Below are 20863 nucleotides of genomic sequence, written 5' to 3'. Positions count from 1 at the left end.
GCTGTGGCTCAAGGCATTAGGTGGTAACCCTGAGCTGAAGAGCTTTAGGACAATGCCCAAGCCCAGACTTCAATCCCCACTACTGACAAAAACAAAACAAAATGAAACAAAACAAAAAACTTGGTTAGTCCTTCCCAAAGATTTTTGTCTAAGATTCCCAGAAGTATGGTGGGATACTATTGAGTGTGATATAGTGAATGAGACATAGCTGTTTATTCTGGAATATAAGGAACTTTAAGTTATATTTATGTGGACAAGAACAGTGTTACCTGATAAGTAACTCATGTTATTTAACCCCAAAATGAAGATTTGCAGGTCTTAGGAAACTTGAAAAATTCTGTAATTGATACATTTTTTTTGTACATAGTGCTATGGAATCAGTACTGATTTTCAGTGGAGGAGATTTGGCAAATATCTAGGATATTATCAAAAGAGTTCACGTCTGTAATTCCTTGTCTTGGAAAGCTGCTTCTTCCAAATTTTACTATTAATGATTCTTCATGGATAAAGCTGTCCCATACCTGTAATCTTAGCTACAGAAGAGACTGAAAATAAGAGGACCAAAATTTGAGGTTAGAACTGTTTTCTACCCATAGGTTGGAAGAGTGACAAATGTCTATCCTGTTACCCTAGGCAGGAAGATGAGATCAGGACTGCCATTTCAGGTCAGTTCAGGAAGAAAAGTTTGTAAGGCTGTGCTACCATGAGGAAGGCTGGTTGCTGTTGATCTATGAACCGAGCAATGATGGTAACCCTAAAGAAGATGGCTTGCCACTTAGGTGCATGGCTTGATATGAGGTGTGATTTAGTTCATCTAAAAAATAACCAGATGGGCCAGGACTGTGGCTATGAGTGTAACCCTGGGTTTTATTCCTTGATATCACATACAGAGAAAAGACAAGAAGTGGTACTGTGGCTCAAGTGGTAGAACACTAGCCTTGAGAAAGCTAAAGGACAGGTCACAGGCCCTGAGTTCAAACCCCAGGACAAGCAAAAAAAGACAAATAACAGGATTGGAGGCATGGTTCAAATGGTAGAGCCATCATCATTCAAGGGATAGAATGGCAACCTAGTGAGTTTAAACTCCAGTACTTCGTCCCCCTCTGGAAAACCCATATGGACAGAGAAATAACTTGTTTAGAACTCTTCTTAATAATTCATTTACTTTGTAAAGACAATATTTATGTAGCCTAAGATGTATCCCTAAGATATATACATGCTAAGACATATACGTGCTAAGATATATAGCATTAAGTATAGTGGTTTAGGCATACCTTTGTTAGAGTTGCAAAAACATTTTGATAATTTAATTTGTTTGTGTGTGTTTGTGTGTGTGTGTATGTGTGTGAGTACACACGCAGGTGTGCATGCACACTTGTGCACAAAACCTGGGACTGGATCTCATAGCCTGGATGCTATCCTTAAGCTCAAAGCTAGTAGTCTACTACTTGAGCCACAGTTCCTCTTCCAGTTTTCAAGCAGTTCCTTGGAGTTGAGAGTCTCAGGGAGTTTGCAGTCCAGGCTGATTTTTAAACCACGACCATCAAATCTCAGCCTTCTGAGTATTTAGGATTACAGATGTGAGCCAACAGTACATGACTTCAGATTTAATTTGCTAACATTTCTCAGCTCAGAGGGAAAACATCTGGTGTCTATTAGTTGTCATTTCCCATTTCAGTGTGCTTTGCTGTCAGTAATCATTGATCCACTTTCTAGCTTTTATAAATCTGGCTATTCTAAATATTTTATGTAAAGTGGATCATGTCTTGTATCCTTTTGTGGCTGGCTTCTTTCATCTAGAGCAAAAATTTTGAAACTTCTCCATGATATATGCAATATCATCAGTTGGTACTATACTTCTGTTTTATTGTTGAATAATATTCCATTTTGTGATTTTGCTATGTTTTCATTAAGCATTCATCAGTTGAAGTGGGCTGTTTTCCCCTCTTGGCTATTGTGAATAATGCTGCTATGGATGTTTTCATGTAAGTCTTTGTGAGAACATGGCTTTTCATTTCTCTCAGATATTTATTTGGAAAAGAAATGTTGGATCATAGTTTAATGGTTTGAGAAACTGACAAGTTAATTTTCAATGTGCTTGAGTATTTGACACTCCCCCTAGCTGTGTGCAAGGAATTCCAATTTCTCTCCACTCTTCCTCAATTGTAATTGTCTTTGTGATGATTATCATGCTAATAGATGTGAAGCAATATTTTGCTTTTTTCTTATTTCTCTAATTACTGAGGATATTGAGTATCTTTCCATGTGCTTATTAGCTATTTGTATATCTTCTGTGAGGAAATCTATATTTCAATATCATTTCCAATTTACAACGGGATTTTTTTATTACCGAGTTGTAGAATTCTTCATATAGCCTAGATTCAAACTCTTTACCAGATATATGACTGGCAAATACTTTTTCCATTGCATGGGTTGTGTCCTCAACAATTCATTGGAAAAGAAATGTCTCCCTTAATGACCACTTCTTAATCTCATCACTGTCTTCTTCCACAAAGTTACTGTGATAAATAAATATGACATTGAGTGTGGCCCAGACACATTTTTTTTTTTGCCGGTCAGGGAGCTTGAACTCTGGGCCTGGATGCTGTCTCTGAGCTCTTTAGCTCAAGGATACCACCCTACCCTTTGAGCCATTTTTGAAAGTGATTAATTGGAGATGAGTCTCATGGTCTTTAGTGTCAGACTGACTTTGAACCTTGATCCTTAGATCTCAGCCTCCTGAGTAGCTAGGATTACAGGCATGAGCCACTGCACCGGCTAGACAGACACATCTTTTTTAAAGGATGTCATTTATCAGCTGGAGTTACATTATGAAGCTCTTTCCTTCTGGATTGCCCCAGCTGCTGATTCCATTGCCTTGTGTTGCCTTAATTCTTTGTGATCTCTCTGTAGCTTTGATACTAAAAGCATTAAAACATTTTTCTTTATCTTTGTCCTTTCTTCTTTCTTCCCTTTCTCTCCTCTCTTTCCATCCTGCTTTCTTTAGTAAATGTCTATTTGGAGTAGCACTTAAATTTTAGAAGCTCTGCCAGGGGCTGGTGATAAAAGAATGATATAGTTTCTATTCTCAAGAGGTTTGTGCTCTAGAAGAGACAGAAGATATTCATAATATACTAATAATACTAATAAATGTGGAATTTTAACTGTGATTAGCCCTATGAAGGTGAAGTGCTGAGTATTATGTGAAAATGTCACAGGGGAAATTGCTCTAGCCAATAAATCCAGCATTGTTTCTAAGATGAGCTGAAGACCTAGTTGCTATCTCAAGGATTAAAAAAACATACACTATCTAGTTTGAAGATGGAATACCATGTGGCTAAGCCTTTCATGAGTCAGAAAATGACTTTTTTTTTTTTGCCAGTCCTGGCCTTGAGCTTAGGGCCTGAGCACTGTCCTTGGACTTTCTCAAGGCTGAAGCTCTACCACTTGAGCCTCGGCACCATTTCTGGCTTTTTTTTCTATGTATGTGGTAACAAGGAATTGAACTAGGCCAAACTCCCAGCCCAGAAAAAAATGGCTCTCTGAGAGAGGAAACCATGTCAGTGTGGTTGGAATAGAATAGACAAGAGAAGAGATGAAGCTAATTATGTTGGTTAGGTGAGGGTAAGACTATGCTGGATCTGGATCCTTAAAATGATTTATATGGGGGCTGGGAGTTTAGCCTAGTGGTAAGGAGCTTGCCTAGCATGCACAAAGATCTGGGAAGGTCTGTGAGACTCCTACCTTTAATCAGTCATCAAAAGCTGGAAGTGGAGCTATGAGTAAAGTGGTAGAGTGTTAACCTTAAGCACAAAAGTTCAGGAACAGTACCCCGATGCTGAGTTCAAGCGTCAGGATAGGCACACATCTAATCAGATTGGAGAATTTTGGATTTTTTTAAGGGGCAATGGGATCATTGATTTAAATTTCTAAAAGATGGCATTAATAATAGTGTGAATCATAACAGCAAGTAGGCAACAGAGGAAGAGAGAAGAAGCTTTGGAATATTATAGCCATAGTTCAAGTGAAAGAAGGTGATACGTGGAGGAGAATTGTGACAATGGAAATGGAAACATGAGACTAAATGTAAGAAGTACTTACTAGAGAGAAAATCCTTTGGAACTTGGTGATACAATGATTAATGACTACATGACTATTTCTTGTGTCATAGTTTGACAGTGAGTATCTTGGTTTGAGGATACCATTTTATACCCACAGTCTACTTGCAAACTCATTATTTTTATTTCTTCCTCTAGAAAATAGGAATGGCCATACTACTCAGTTCCTATAGATGACAGAATATATTATAGAGCTATCTGTCTCATACAGTGTGAGCCTAATTATAATGACTTATGGAAAATTCCAATTGTTTTATTAGTTATAAAAGAAGAGGAAATGACTGATTTTCCTTAAAATGGATTTTTTTTTGTTAAAGCCAAGATTGTATAGCCCCCTTCTGCCTATGTCTTCCTTCTAAAAAGCACCTGGACATAGCACAACAAATACACTCTGAAAGGCAAAAAGAAGTTGGATGCCATAAGAATCTTGGAATTTAAGTAAGAGAAATGGTATGAGTCCTCAAAGTTTTCCTTTTGTATCTTATATGTTCTGGAATAGGAACCAATAGAGTCCACAGCCTGGAATTCCCAGCAGGCACAGGCAATAACAACAACAACCAAAAAAAGCAAACAGTAAAAATCCCTGTACCAAAAGAACCAAGGGAAAGGGGATCTAATAGAACAGAATATGCCCACAAGTGGAAAAAACTACTTTGTAGAAGTAGGAAAATCTCTGATTCCTCCGATGGAACAATGGAACAATGTCACTCTAGGGTTCTATGGGGAGTCTACCAACCACTTTCCCCCACAGAACAGAGATTCATAGAGGCAAAGTTAGTGGGCTGGTCCTCCACTTTCTTCCAACTCCACCATTAGTGTGGTCCAGTAGGAGCAGAAATTACACTTTCATCCAGCATTGACAAACAGATCTGAGATGGGGCTAACATAGAGCTTCCTTCCTAAGTTTGGCATCGTTGCTGTTACTCTTAACCACTCTTGCACAAAATGGACTTAGTTAGCTAGCATAATAAGGCCAGGCAAGATGGGGGGTGGGTAGGAAGGAAAAAATGAAGGATGGGAGGGAGGAAAGGAAAGGGAAAAGTAATGGAAAATGAAGGAAGAAAGAAAGAGAAACATAAAAAGAATGAAAGAGGAAAAGGTATGCAAAGTTGTAGACCAGTGGTCTATGTCTTTAATCTTAGCTACTCAGAAGACTAGGATCTAAAGCTTATAGTTCAAAACTGGTCAAGTAGAGAAAGTCTTTTAAATTCTTATCTCCAATTAAAGACAAAAAAAATCAGAAGTGGGGCTGTGGGCAATGATTAAGCTCTTGAATGGAAAAGTTAAGGGACAGCATCAAGGTCCTGAGTTCAAATCCTAGTAACAGCACACACATACAAAATGGCATGCAGATTGAAAAAATAAGAAAGTAAAGCTATGGATACACATGTTATATATACATGTCATATAGATTGGTATAGAAAATATGAAGGAATCTACAAAAATATTACTCAACAATAAATGATTTTATCAGTCACTAGCTATAAGAATTAGACACAAATCAATTGCATTCCCAGATACCAGTAACCATCTTGTAGAAATAAAATTTGTATCATATAGATTCATTCTGGAATACAACAAAATACACAGGTGTAAGACTAACAGATGTACAGGATTCGCATGATTAAAATTACAAACTTCAGTAAGAGGAAGTGAAGAATATGTAATAGGGATGTATACTGAGTTCATGGGATTGGAAGAAATATATTGTTCTTCACAAAATCTTTAATACAACTCTTATAAAATTTCCAACAACCTTAATTGAAAATTTATTTAGAAAGATATAAGACCTAGGATAACTAAAGTGGTCTTAGAAATGAAGAAGAAAGTGAGAAAATTTCTCTACCTGGCATGAAAGATTCTGTACAGACACAGTCAATAGGGGCACTGAGAAACTGCCAAAGGACAAATGAGGTCAGGACAGAACAGAGAAACAAGAAGCACATCAATACAAACACAACTAATTGCTTTTGACAAAGGAATTAAAAGCATTGCAAGAGGGGAGAATTAGCCTTTTGACAAATAGCACTAAAGCAATTGGACATACCTAGGCCAAAAAAAGTTTTTATTTATTTATTTCCTTATTTTTTTTTTCATTTCAAGCTAAATCTTATACATTGTATATCTTATGGAAACAAGAGCTTTATCTTGTGTGATTGTTGTTCTTAATGTACCAGGTTATTTCTCTTCTCTTTTTTTTTGCCCTTATGGTTTATCTCATGTTGTTACTGTACCTGAGTTTAGAAGGAAACAGGAAAATAAATCTCGGGAACCTAGGAATCGACAGTGTTCTTACTATGATATTAAAATCCCTGTCTATCAAAAATGATACTTTAAATTTTGTCAGTATTAAATAAAATATTTTTTTCAATTAATTTTAACTTCCATCTGACAAATACGTCTAAAAGACAGGAGCTATTAGGTCATACCTGTAATCCTAGCTATTAGAGACAGCTGAAGATCATAGTTCGAAGCCACCTTTGACAGAAAAGCCATGATCCTCTTATCTCCAAGAAACAAGCAAAACGCCAGAATTCTGTAGAGCTGTGTCTTAAGAGACAGAGTACTGGCTTTGAGCAAAATAGCTATTCGAGAGTGTAAAGTCCTGGGTTCAAGCCCCAGTACTGGTACGTACATGCAAAAATAGAAGTGGAAGTGTTACTAAGATAAGCAAGCATCCCAAGTGAGAGCTTAAGGAGTACAGTACTGACAAGAAAGAAATAAAGTATGTGAGAAGTAATTCTGGTAGTAGGCACAATATTTTTCCTATGGAGTACTTTCTAGTTGAGATGAGTTACTCAGCAATTTAATCCATAGAGAAATACTAAAAGATAGGTTCTGTGATTCACATTTTACCATTAGGAAGTAGACACAAAGAAATGGAATAACTTACATTAGTACACATAGCTTGGAATGGCCAAACCTAGGATCTTCCCTTCTTGGCTCAGCATTCTTACAGTCTATCATCTTCATCTCTACCCCATACTACATCTTTTGCTGCTTTTCTAGCATTTCCATCAACTGGAAAGGAATATTTTAAGATTTCATCATCTTTGGCCAACTCTTTTCAGTACTTTTCAAAGTTGGGCAAGTCTAATATCATGAAATGTGTATATTTCAGTCGTAGTCCTTTAAGGGTAGATGTGTTCTACCTTCTCACAAAGTATGTGAGAGTGGTCAGTTAGAATTGGGGACCAGGATGTAAAAGGCTGACATTTTTTGACATGATGATGTAATGGTCTGTTTTCCGCCACATCCATATTATTTCCAATTATTTCTCATTGGTATAATGGCTCCCCAAGTGTCCAAATTCACAAATCTGAACTCCTTCACTCAACTGTTCTGTGATGGTAGGCAGAATGCTTAATGATCTTTAGTCTTAATTTTCTTCATTGTAAAATGAGCAAATTTGCTTCATATGGTTCTGGAAAACATGATATAATAAATGCAAAATAATAGTTTACTATTTGGTACTCTCTTGGTTTAATGTCATTAGAAATGCTGATAGGAAAAATGAGAGCTGCAGAAAATATACAACTTCCTTCTTTCAAAATTTAATTAGTAGTCACAGTGTAGTTACAGCAAATGAAGGAAACCATGCAGCCTATGTTTCTGCGGGTCTAGCTTATATTACATAATATAATTTGTTTTCAGGTTTTTCCATTTCCTTATGAATGGTACAATGCCATTATTTTTTTTATCAGAGCATAGAATTCCATTGTGTATATAAACTATATATTTTTTAATCCATGTGTCCATTTGCCTGGTTGTGGTCTATTGGATAAATTGCTAGGTCATTGGGGATCTCTGTGTTTAGACATTTGAGGAATCCTCATACTGCTTTTTATTTGACTTATATAATTGCAAATTCTTCTGTATGATAAAAAGTTTAAAAGATAGCTAATTGGGTACTAATGATAAAACTTGCAAACATGCAGTGTACTGTGATATGGTTATTTCCAAATAGGTAAAAACACTAAAGTTCATAAATTTATAAGAGCAAGGAAATTCACTTAGTCTTCAGGAAAAAAAAAAACAAAACATGTGATTTCTGTACTATTTAGAAGCCAAGCAGGGGCACTCATATTCCAATGGCAGTGGAGAAAAGTATTTGGGGTTTAAGGACAACATGAAAAGCCTGGAGAAGTAGAAATAAAATGATACATATTTAGGACATCAACAGGCTACCTCAGCTCAAAAGAATTGGCTTCAAGGATCCTAGCAGATGAGACATTTTAAGGAGGGAAGACTAGGCTTTTACAATTGCATAAAATGTAATTAGTCCAGATTGTGCTTTTTTCTACAGTGTTCTTTGTGAACTAATCTGGATGAGAAAATTGTGTCCATTTAAACAAAAATATTGCTATGATTCAGAAAGATTGTAATAACATAAGTCAGGTAAAGCATACATTTCTTTTTGAACAGTATTACCCCTCCCTTCACTCTCTCCCAGTTTTGCTTCTGTCCCTACCCACAAGTTGTATGGATCATTTTCAAAATAGTGTTTAATGAGTACCAATGCTGTGCTCCTTCTTAAAGGACCAGTTTAAATACTACCTGCAAGATGATTGTTTTCCCTCTTCCCATTATAAAGACTATCTTGTCTCCAATAAATTCTCATTCCTGGTTGTTTTTATTCCTCTTATCTAGTATGAACAAGCATGCTGGTTTGTTTAGGTCATTCTGAATTATGCTTGTTATTCTGGTGCCTTTATTGGTAAAAGACTTCAGCTTTAAAATATGTCTTGTTGGTATGATAACTTATACAGTCACCTCTTTCAAACTTTATCACTTTCTTCATGGGTTTCTGTTAATTACATACTGAAGTCTGACAGCTCCTATTAAAACTGCTGCAGGAGCAGAGACAGTTATCTACTTATCTTTGTACTCCCAGTACAGACTCTAACAATTACTTATGAAATAAATTTAAATAAAGGGGCCCAGAACTCTGGAGAGAAGGTTTATGTCTGTAAATTATCTTGTCCCTCCCATCACCTGGTATGGCACCTGTACATACTAAGTGTTGGATAGGTCTATAAATTGGATTGTATTTCTACAGGTTTATACTATTTCTACAGCATGGTTGAAATGGCTTTTTCCACCTACTAGAAGTTTGTCCTCATAAATCTTTCCTTTTCTACTTAGTGCTTTTGAACCTGTGCACATTTTTCACTGACAGTTTGGATGGCACTTAAAGCCTAAACAAAAATTTTTTTTGGAAAATCCCATGGATGAAAACTAGTCAAATTGGTGTATTTGCCTTATCTCAGTGGTGTGTAGGTGATTAAAATGGATCTGTTTTGAGAGATTTAACCTTTCTCATTATGAAGTCCATGTTAGGAAATTTAAAATAAAAATTAATGAAGATGGATGATATTTCCATTGATTGGAACATTGACTTAACAGTTCAATTAACCACATACATTGAATTTTAATCTTTATTCTAATTAGGGTTTTTCTTTGCAGATTTTCCCTGGAATCCCTACTCTGTTTTATACCCTTGTATTATCTCATTAGTCTCACTAGATTTTCCTCCTTAAAACTTTTTAAAAAGTTATTCTGTCAGTCAGTACAGCAATTGTACTTTCCCACATTATTTATTTACAGAATATTATTGATATTCCTCAGTAAATCTCCTGATATTGAGAAAAATGATAATTATGTAAGATATTGTGATCTCTAGTCTGAAATACATTAACGTGTGTGTGTGTGTGTGTGTGTGTGTGTGTGTGTGTGTGTATGATTCAGAGGAGTGGCCTGGGTGACAAGCATCTCATAGATTTTCTTACCCAGGCTGGCTTTGGACTGAGAACCTCTGATTTCAGTGTATTGAGTAGCAGGATTATAGGCACGACTTACTGGGTCCTGTCACATTATTACATTTTATTTTAGTATAGATCCATAGATTCATTTTCCTCCTCTGTCTGAGTGTATATATGTGTGTGCATGCATAGATACAGACATATTTAGTATATATAATAATAAATAATAGCTATGTAATATATAAATAATGAAATCACCTGTGTGTGTGTGTACCACTCAACATTAGGCTACAACCTATAGATGAATGAAAATTTTGATGATCAAATAAAAGGAACTAAAAAGCACCATGTTAAGCCAAGCAAACCACACCAAGATAGACAAATATTATATGTTTTCTTTTTATATGAGTATCTAGTCCTTAAAATAAATGACAGGAATTAATGCAAAACTGGTTCTGTTGGACAGTAAGAACCAGCAAAGAAATGAGGGCAAACGAAAAGGGTACAGTGAGAGGTGAATATAGTTAAAATACTTTAGAAACATATATGAAAGAAGAATAATTAATCCTGTTGAAATTGATTTAAAAGGGTAGAGGAGATAGGAGACAGTGCTACAGGGAGGTGAATTTGTTTGGAATACAGTATCTGCATTTATGGACATGTAACAATGAAACCCATTTGTACAACTGATATAGGCAAATAAAAATGTAAAAAAATTAAAATAAGTCATTTGGAGAATTAGACTGAAGCTCTGAAATACTCTAAACGCCAAAAAGCTAGAAATTCTTAAATCTACCCCTGAGCATAAGTTCCAGTCCTGTTCACAGTCAATTCTGTGCTCAATGTTCTGTGTGTCCAGTGATATGAGCTACAAATACATGTTGTTAAATGTCCTTACCCAGTCTATTATTAGCTGGGCCTTCCTGTTCAGTTTTGCCCTCTATATTTTAAAGAAGCTATGCAATCTATCATATAGATTCTTTTTTTAACCTTGGAGGAAGGTTTCCTGCTCATGATGCTGTTGACATTTGAGCTTGTTAATTCTTTGTTATGGTACTCCCTCCTTTGTACTTCTTAGCAGTGGTATTGATTCCAGTAACACTGGCTGTCCCTGACTGTGGCAACCAAAACAGGTCTATAGATGTTATCAAATGTTTCTCTATGAGAATATGTTCCCTGTGGAGAACTGCCTTGGAGCCTCTTCTATAAATGTTTAGAAGGTGCAAGAAACAACACCCAGAGGGCAGTGCTTATAATTATAGGACTTGATGTAAGTTGCTTGAGTGCTCTGGCATTGTTTCTTGGTCATTGTTTCTTGGAGATGATCATATCCATATGTTAGAGTTACTGAAGACCATGTAAGGTACAGAAACCACTAGGCTGCTGGTCAGGTACCCATACACGATAGTTATTGTTATGATTAATGGTGAGTTTTAGCTCCATTTTCTAACAGCATTGATTCCTACCTAAGAAAAGATTGCCTTTCTTTCTCTCTCGCCCTGCAAACAGAGCACGATGAATGCGGGAGTGGACAAAATAACTGCGATCATAATGCCATCTGCACCAATACTGTCCAGGGCCACAGCTGCACCTGCAAGCCAGGCTACGTGGGGAACGGGACTGCCTGCAGAGGTAGGCTTGCCGCCTTGGGGGTAAACTGGGAGCTCATGGTCCTGGCATGGCCCACTGCCTTTATTTCTGGTGGCTGAACAAAGCCAGGTTTCCTGCTCTAACTGTGCAAGAAAGAAAGATGAAAAGGACCCTTAATTGGCTTTGGGGGTTGAGAGTATGGAATTGGGGGCTCAGAATCACAATTGGATATTTCTGCTCATTGAGACTGAATTTGTCAGGGAAGTTCTTCTCCTAGGATGTGAATTTTCTTCCCTGTGAACTTTTCTCAAATGCACGTGGGCAACATTCACGGTGTCTGCATGAATAAAGAACTTAGCATTCTAAATTTTAGTGGTTGAGGCTAGTGTAGCTTTGGTATGCATTTAGGATAAAACTAAAGTTTGTCTTTCTACCTAAGAGGCATTCAGGGCCCTGAGTCCTCTCACTCTGTCTCCTGCCCCATTGACACTGTGCTTTCCCATTATCCATGATCACTGCTGTCTCCTCATCCTTGATGGAAGATCATTTCCTTCAATTTTCTATGCTAAGCTCCTCCTAGTCAAGAATCACTATGTGATAACCTGTGGACCCTAGCACCTTTCGTATTTCCTAGCCACAAGTTTGCTTTCTTCATAAATGACCTGACAGAAAGCTGTCACTATGTGCTGGGGCCTATATTATCTCTGTCCACTACAGGCTGCTTGCTTCATAACAGTGACCATTTGGTTTTGTCCTCCTAACTTTGCCCCCAGGAACTAGAAAGTTTCCCAAACACTGTAGGTGTTAACAAATGTCATCAAAGATAGCTGAGATACCATCAACTGAAAAAGAATAAATCCCATGAGAAATCTTGAGACCAGATATTCTTATCACCCTTACTTTAGAAGGGATAAAATTCAGATACAGAGAGGTTAAGGAAGTTGCCGTATGACAATCAGCACTTTATTAATACTGTATTTCAGAGATGTGCAATATAGAGAAAATATAGAGAAACATAATATAGAGGAATAATTCAGAATATATATAGAGTTGGTAAATATAGAGAAATAATTCAGAATGACTGAATCACCATTTTCATGCATTAGACTAGAGGATAAAATTGTGTATGTATGTGCCAATCAGTATTAGGGCTTGAACTCAGGGGCTAGAGGTTGTTTTTTTATCTCTAATTCATTCCTGACTGATGCTAATAACGCTTAAGACACAGTTCCACTCCTGGCTTCTTGGTGGTTGATTAGAAATAAGTCTCTAGGACTTCCCTTCATGGTTTGTCTTCAAAGTGTGATCCTTAGATCTAAGTCTCCTGAGCAGTTAGGATAAGAAGTCTGAGACAGTGGCTCTTGTCTAGGGGATAATTCTTAAAAGTTAATATCATTTATTCTGTGCAGATGAATGTGCAGAAACGTATTTATATCTTATTAAGAGAGTAACCTGGTGAAAATTGTTTTGAATAGCTATTTGACAAAAATCTTTCAAAGTTCAGTGTTGGTGTTGCTTTTCAATTCTTTTTTTTTCTAGTCCTGGTACTTGAACTCAGGACCTGGGTACTGTCCTTGGACACTTTTTGCTCAAGTCTAGTGCTCTGTCACCTGTGCCACAGCACCACTTCCAGTATGTGTACTGGGAAATCAAATTCAGGGCTTCATGCATGCTAGGCAAGCACTCTACCACTAGGCTACGCTCCTGGCCCCTTAATTTTTCAATTCTATCAGCCTTACAGTTTGAAATAGATTTCAAAAAAGTACAACTTCATACAGAGGGGAAAATACACATATCATGATTTATTACAGCATTATAGTCACTGAATATTAGAACAATCAAAATATTCAGCAGTAATGGATTGCCTATATTTATTTGCTTGTTCCCTTATGGAATAAAATGCACTAGTTTGAAATTTTAAGCATATGTGTATGTATATGAATACCCTCGTGCAAACACACACACATAAAGATGTTCATTGAAAAAAACCCATAAGTCATAATTTTGGGAAGGAAAGAGAAAGAAACAAAATCATGTAGCACAACAATATGTATAGTATGACAGCATGTTTGTTATTATTTATAAATATCCATACACTTACAGAAATATCAAAGATTAGAAATAAACACACTGTTCATTATATTACTTGTGGGTATTATTGCAATATATTATATATTCCATAAATTACAATGGAAACTTATACATGGAGTATTTGTGTAGCTTTTAAGGATTTTCCTAAAAACCAGCTTTTAAAAGAAGGACGAGGTAATTGCAAAGCAAAACAAAACAACCAAGATATTCATATAGCTTCATGGATTATCAAGCCCATTGCTGGTACAAGCATACTAAGAATGTATAAATCAAAGGAGCAACCCAGGGATTTCATTTTAATACATTTGTTTTCCTCCCCGATATGTATTACCTAATAAAATACTATTAATTGCCCTGGCTTGGTGGGCAAGTCCTGTCTTGTCTTTATGATAAATGGGGTCATCACCTCTGTGAAAAATATTACAGAGCCATATCTTCCTTGAAAGTTATGTTAGTTGATTGTTAACAAAGTTGTAAATTAGGGAAAATAATTTTTGGTGGATCATGTGGCTTGAACATGGTCTGAGCATTGTCCCTGAGCTCTTCAACTCAAGGCTACAGCCCTACCCTTGAGCTGAGTCCTATTGCCCATTTTCTAGAGGTTAATTGGAGATAAGAATCTCAGGTTCTTTTGTGCCTGGGATGGCTTTGAACCTTGATCCTGATATCATCCTCCTGAGTAGCTAGTATTACAGGGCGTGAACCACCATGCCTGGCCGGGAAAATTATTTTCTTAAAGTGATTCTCATATTTAATTATGCTGATCAGGACAAAGGAGAAAGTCCTGTGTTTATAAATGTTGAAGGGGAAGCACCACCATGAGTCAATGAATTTGATGAAGATCTCAGAAGAGCCAAGCTTTAGGCTTCCTTTCTTTCATTTTGGTACATTGCAACTTTTATCTTTATACAGGATTATAGTACCCCATCCTTTGTTTATCTAATATAGTTATCACAGATAATTATTAAAATTGTATATTTACAAAAGTGTTTTCCATTGTCAAAAGTAATAAGGACATTGTTGTTTACAAGGAAGGAGGAAGAAAAATGAAGGGAGAAGAAAGTAGAGGGGAGGTAAGCAGAACTGGAAGGCTGTTCATGGGTTGGCCTGAATTTTTGTTCAGTATGCAAATCTGCCTCTTGGTTTCAGAGCATACCATCTGTAACTGAAATATGATGAGTTGGACAAAGATAACTTGAAGTAATCCTTTAATAATGACAATTCTTCCCCTTCTCCTTCTTCTTCTTCTCTTCTTTTTCTTCTTCTTCTTCCTCTTCTTCTTCTTCTTCTTCTTCTTCTTCTTCTTCTTCTTCTTCTTCTTCTTCTTCCTTTCTTCTTCTTCTTCTCCTTCTCCTTCTTTTTCGTCTTTCTTCTGCTTTTTCTTTCTCTTCCTCCTCCTCTTCTTCCTCTTCCCCCCTCCTTTTCTATCCCCTCATCCTTCTTTTTTTTCTTCCTTCAGTATAAGGGCTTGAACTCAGAATTTCAAGCTCTTGCTTAGTCATGGCTTATGCTTTAGCACCTGAACCATGTCTCTACTACTGCTTATTGTTGCTTATTTGTAGATAAGTGTCTCCAGGATTTGTCTACTCAAGGTAGTAGTTTGCATTATAAGTGCAATCCAATAATACCAGGTTAATCTTTGTTTTTAATGGTAAATATGTATGCCTTTTCTAGAAAAGATATTTTTGATGAATAAATGCAGGGAGGATAGAAAGTATTTTCACTTACATTAACAAGCATAGCCTAAGCCACAGTTTTTCACAACAATACTAATTGGTGGGATTTTTTCCCAATGTTCTTTCCTGGTGGCTGATGCTCATATAAGGAGATTTTTCCCCCCTGCAAGGGGATGGGAAGTATCAGTTTTAACAAGTACCACAAATTCATACATTATCTCACTTAGTCCCACCACACCTGGAAAGTTTTTGCTTGATTCTGTTTCAAGATAAATCATTAAAAGATATAATTATACTTGATTTAATACAGCTTTTGGTAATTCTTTTAGTTTCATTCTTTTTTCTTTCCTCCATTTGCTTTCCTTTCCTTCTTTGTCTTTCCTTTTATTCTTCTTCTTTATCTATTCATCATGTCTCTCATTTTCCTACCAAAGAAAAGAGAAAGAAAGAGGATACAATGGCGATCTGTAACTTTTCAGATAAGGTTTTATCCTCATTTGAAAAACAAATTAAATTGCTTATGAAATTGTGTGGCATGTAATGCCGAATATGTTGACTTTTGGGAGTTAAATGGATAGAATGTTAGCAAACAGTTTAAATAAGATTTGTATGACCTGACATGAGGGTTAAGGTTATCTATGGAGTAGTGTTTATCTGCTTGCCTGCTCTTACATTTATGCTGAAATGGAAATCAGGCAGTTGTCAATATGTGGCTGATAGACTAAGCCTCTTCTCTTTATCTGTTATTAAGGCTGGAGAAGATGTGATGATCCCTTGAAGGATTCTTTTTACTGACTGATAATATTGGCATGTCTTGTGTAAATATAGAGCGTGAATATTGTGTTTGCAACATAATTCCAGACACTAAAGAGCAAAAGGCAAGTAAGCAGGGTCCTTGACCATTTCACCATTTAGTACTGGAGAATGATTTGCTTTCAATCAATGTTTGCAACTCAAGAGAACAATTCACAAAATGAAATTATCCCATATAAAAGAAATCCATAAGGAATTCATCAAAATCAGAGCCATGTGTAAAGCATATATGCTTGTTAGAATTCCTTTGGTCACAAGCAATTTAATACTTGGTAGGTCTGGCTGGGCAATTTGCAGAGTTTAGTTTATAAAAGGAAAGTGTGGGAATGTTGTTTTAAAAAAGCAGGAACATGTTGCTATTGGAAGGCAATATTTACTTTATATGTTTGGTGTTGTGCATCCTATCATGTCTGGTGTTTGCTGTTTAATGTTGTTTCCTTGGTTACGGAGATACTTATGGGGTGGATGTTGACTCTGGAGAAATTTAGGTCCACCCTGTAATTTGGCACACACTTGACAAAGGCATTAAGACCTAGCCTAAGGCAGAGAAGTTGAATCACATTTCCCCTTCTCAATAGCCTTCCAGTCTAATTCACAGGAGATGGGTATGGCAGGCTCAGCATTAGTTTCTTTGATCTCTGGCATAATTCAACACACCCTTGCCAGTTAGCAATAGGGACAGAACCATCAGGCTCTGCCTCTAAGAGCATGCATGTTCAACTCCAGCCCTTTAAGGGTCTGTGCACAGGACCCTGCTGCAGCATCTGGATAGAAATGAAGAGGCATAGAAGGGCAGGGTGTGGTCTGCAGTGATCTTCCAAAGGGTACCCTCATTTTTGCTCACTTGTAGTCAGAACCAACTAAGAGGAAGACAGAAATTATTCATAGGGACACTGAAGTGTTAGCAGGAATAGTTACAAAAATTGTATCCGTGAGTATTCCTTATTCCTCCTATTCAACCTCCCCATTAGATTGGCTTATACAGCTAATCCCAGGTGGACCGGGCCAAACATGGAGTTTCCTTTTATACCACAAGGACAGAGAAACCATCCAGAATGTTTTGTCTTTCTTTTTTTGTCAGTTGTAGGGCTTGAACTCAGGCCTGGGTACTGTCTGTCTCTGGACTCTTTTATCCTAGACTAGTGCTCTGCCACTTTGAGCCACAATGCCACTTCTGGTTTTTGAGTGGTTAATTGGGTATAAGAGTGTCACAGGAGCTTTTCTGCCTGGGCTGGTTTCAATCTGTGATCCTGCCTGAGTTGCTAGGATAACAGGTGTGAGCCACCAGTGCTCAGCTCCAAAATATATTTTCAATGGGAATATTGAACTTTAGTGCAGAAGTGAGGAAAGTGATGAATGAAGTGACGAATGAATGATTTGTGTACTTCCTCTTTTCTACACACTGGTAGTTAGGGAAGGATGAGGGGATGAGTAAAGGGACCAAAGGGGCATTTGACTCCTAGGAACATCAGTTACATTGAGTAGAATCATGTTCTCCCCGTCATCATTTTCTTCCTCCACTGCACTGACAACTTCTTTACTAAAAAGTAGCAATATATTTCTGTCTGTAGTCTTCAGCTTCATTCTGAAATGAATGATATATAGAGAGCCTTTTTACCATCATCTAATTGTTTAAGTGAACATGAGAGCCAAGGTGTTAGCTGGGAATTTTGTTCGCTTATTGCTTCGTTGTCATGATGCATCCATCTGTACTACAGGGAAAGTCACTCTGAAGCTAATGTAAGGCACTGGTCCAAGCTTGGTTTCAAAAGCTTGTCTTATCTTTTGATGTCTTTCTGTTGCAAGACATTGCAATTTCTTTCTGTTGAGAGACATATAATTTAATTCAGGGAACTAAATTAATCTTCCCTTGCTAATAATTCATTTTTAGATCACTCAAGAGACACTTGCGTGACTCTATAGTACATGTCGATATGTCCTCCATTTTTGTCTCATGTACCAGAAGCCGACTATGATGCTCTAATGGATGAGCACCTTTTGATGTCATCAAGAAAGTTTCTGAACACTACTGTAGCTCATACCATCCAGTTCTACCATTTTCTCTTTAGTTGTCTGTTTTCAAACTGTGACTTAATGCATCCTTGTAACCAGTATTTAATAAAGAGCTGAGAATCTTGGAGCACTCAGAAGTTCCCAGATGAGAAAGCACATAAAGAGTTCTACCTATCAGTATATGCACGTATTTATTTTAAGACTATAAGAAAGCAAGCAAGCATCTGTCTGGGAAAATATTAGTTCTTGGGTCCCACAAAGCTCTATCCCCAGTTCGAGGAGACAATTGTTGCTGGACATGCATATGCAAACCAGTTTTGATGTGTAGCCTGGATTGCTAGTAGATAATTGGTTTTCAAAGAAAATCATTTCAATACAGGCCATTGTATACCTTTCAGGAATGTAAGTGAATCTTCCTCCTAAGGTTCTTCAGAATCTTGTCATTCTCTGAAGTGACTTATTATGAGCATGTTTGAATTAAACACCTGAGCAGAATGATCGCTTCCTAGAAATATATTTTAATGAGCTGCTAGATAAACTATATACAAAGATGACACAGTAAGCTAGAAACAGAGGCAAGAGAAGATTAGATAGAAACAGAAAGATTAATGGGACAGCACATACTAAAGGTGTAAATGAAAGCTTGAATTAACAGAAATCCTAAGTAAAATAGACATCTTGCATGTACAAAGACGTTTTCAGAGGCTCACAGAAGAAAATGGAAAGACAGGTTGTCATAGAAAGGTTATCACTGGAAATAATAAAATAGATAAACTGCTGAGTCGTGCATCAGAGAAGATGAAATTTAGAGATTTTTGAAGCAAATATCAAGGGAACAAGGAAGCCGTTGGCAAAAATACTTACAGCACTCTAGACATAGTTTTGAAAAGTGGTTAATGTAATGAGGAAGAACTCAAGAAGGCACCAATCTAAAACTAAAACTCTGCCTTTAGGTGTAGAGAGGAAATGTTGGAGAGAATGAGATAAGGCAAGACTGACTGATAATGCAGGCTGGTTTGGCATAGCTAGAGGTGGGACTCTTTGTAAAAACATTCATATTGTTAAACAGATCAGAACGGTGAGTCTATTTCCTATAGTGCCACTTCTGCTTATAGAGCAATTTCAAAGCAGTCTAAGAAAGAATTTGAAATTGTACTCCACATAGAATTGACTTATAAAGACAGAAAACAGATAGATTAGATGTGAATCAGTATTAGATACAGTCCATCAGACAAAATGTAGCATATATGGAATATTCTTATAGCAGTTAGATCCTTCAAAGTATCCTGCTTATACAGGCATTATGTAGAAAGTCTGTTTACTAGTATTTGAGATTCTCAATTGAAATAATTGATCCAAGTTAGATTGCTGTGAGAAACGTGACTGCCACGATTTCTAGGATTATTAGATGATTTGGCCGTAAGTTGTAAACATAGAGACAAGGCTTAAGTGAATGTGGATAACAAAATCTATTTTAGCTAAGATAACTACTAATCAAAAAGTACCATTAGCCAAGAGACATGAATTTTAACACATAGTAGTGAAAACATAAGTTGTCAGAAACATGCAGAATCCACAACACTATGCCGATAGACCTGAGGCATCACCTGTGGAATACTGGCAAGACACATCTTACAAGTTTCCTTCTAATAAAAACCCTATTTCCTGCAAAGAAAGTCAGTGCTCTTCAGGCTAGGCACTTGATACCCTGTGATATCTGGCCGCACCTTGGCATTTTGAGCCTGACACTCAAAACTATCATCTCTCGCCTATTACTCTATCAGTCACACATGAGAGTTAGCAAACCATTTCCCAACAAGCCAGGCTAGATGATTTCATATGCATTCCTTCTCCTTGGGTGTTTGTATTATCCTAAAGTGCTTTCTTCCATCTTCTTCTTCTTAGGATGGGAATCTTATTCACCTTTCATAGTACAGAGCAAATTAAATTTTTTCCTTGATCTTCACGGTCAGAATAAATTGTTTCTCTCCAGTCTGCTCATAGTCTTCAATGTATGGTCAAGTTAAACTTAGCTATTTACATATTAGCATTTATCACGGACATGAGACCTTGTATATCATGTTCACTTGAGAAGTATATATTGATGTAAAATAAGAATAGGCTAGAACATTTAACAAAAATGATTTTTGCACTTGTAGCATGGCATATTATTATTGAACATAGACCAAGGTTTGGAAAATAGAATCTAAAGTAATGCTATCAAGGCAGAACATCAAGTAACCATTTTTTATAATTTTCACTATTGCTTTAGTTTTGTAGATTAAATTTGGCATTCACTTTTAGAATTGTCTCTTGCCTGATTGACATTACAAGATATTCAGGGTCTTTATCACAGGTCTGTAACGTGGTTCTACTACTAACTTTCCACCAAATGCTCCAATTCTTTCTTTAGTATGTTTATGTTGTTTTCATTGAATGTGTTCCTTTTCTTAATTTTCTCATCATTATCCTGTTTTAGATATTTTTCCTATAGGAATTAGTAATTAACTTGAGACAATCAACAGAGAAATTATGCAACAATTATTTATTATGTACATACTATGTTCTAGGTTCTGGCTGACTAATTAAGAAGAAATAAATAAGGATGGTCTAGTAGTCAGATATGAGTTTAAATAGAACTCATCCTCCTTATGTTATTTGAAGTCATAAGTCTTTAATCTTAAAATAATTTGCCTAAGTAGTCCTCATACATTTCTTGATATCCTATGTCAGGCAATCGCTCTGATTCTTTGCTCTTTCTAGTCTGTAAAAGTAGCAGGTTAGAATTTCCTTTCTGTCT

The 20863-nt window shown here is 36.6% G+C and overlaps 1 protein-coding gene across 2 annotated transcripts in view; it reads left to right on the top strand.

Annotated features, from left to right (window-relative positions):
- Nell1 (neural EGFL like 1) overlaps positions 1 to 20863 on the top strand; it is a 761263-nt gene that overhangs the window by 462263 nt on the left and 278137 nt on the right. For both annotated transcript variants that reach the window (XM_090347997.1, XM_090347996.1), the window contains exon 14: positions 11390 to 11512. In XM_090347997.1, coding sequence (XP_090204123.1) covers positions 11390 to 11512 — 123 coding nt within the window. The remainder of the gene's footprint in view (positions 1 to 11389; positions 11513 to 20863) is intronic.

Source organism: Megascapheus bottae, chromosome 16 (assembly GCF_031878675.1).
Source record: "Megascapheus bottae isolate mThoBot1 chromosome 16, mThoBot2.hap1, whole genome shotgun sequence".
In the NCBI taxonomy this organism is placed as follows: Eukaryota; Metazoa; Chordata; class Mammalia; order Rodentia; family Geomyidae; genus Megascapheus; species Megascapheus bottae.
This window is presented reverse-complemented; position numbering and strand designations above follow the sequence as displayed.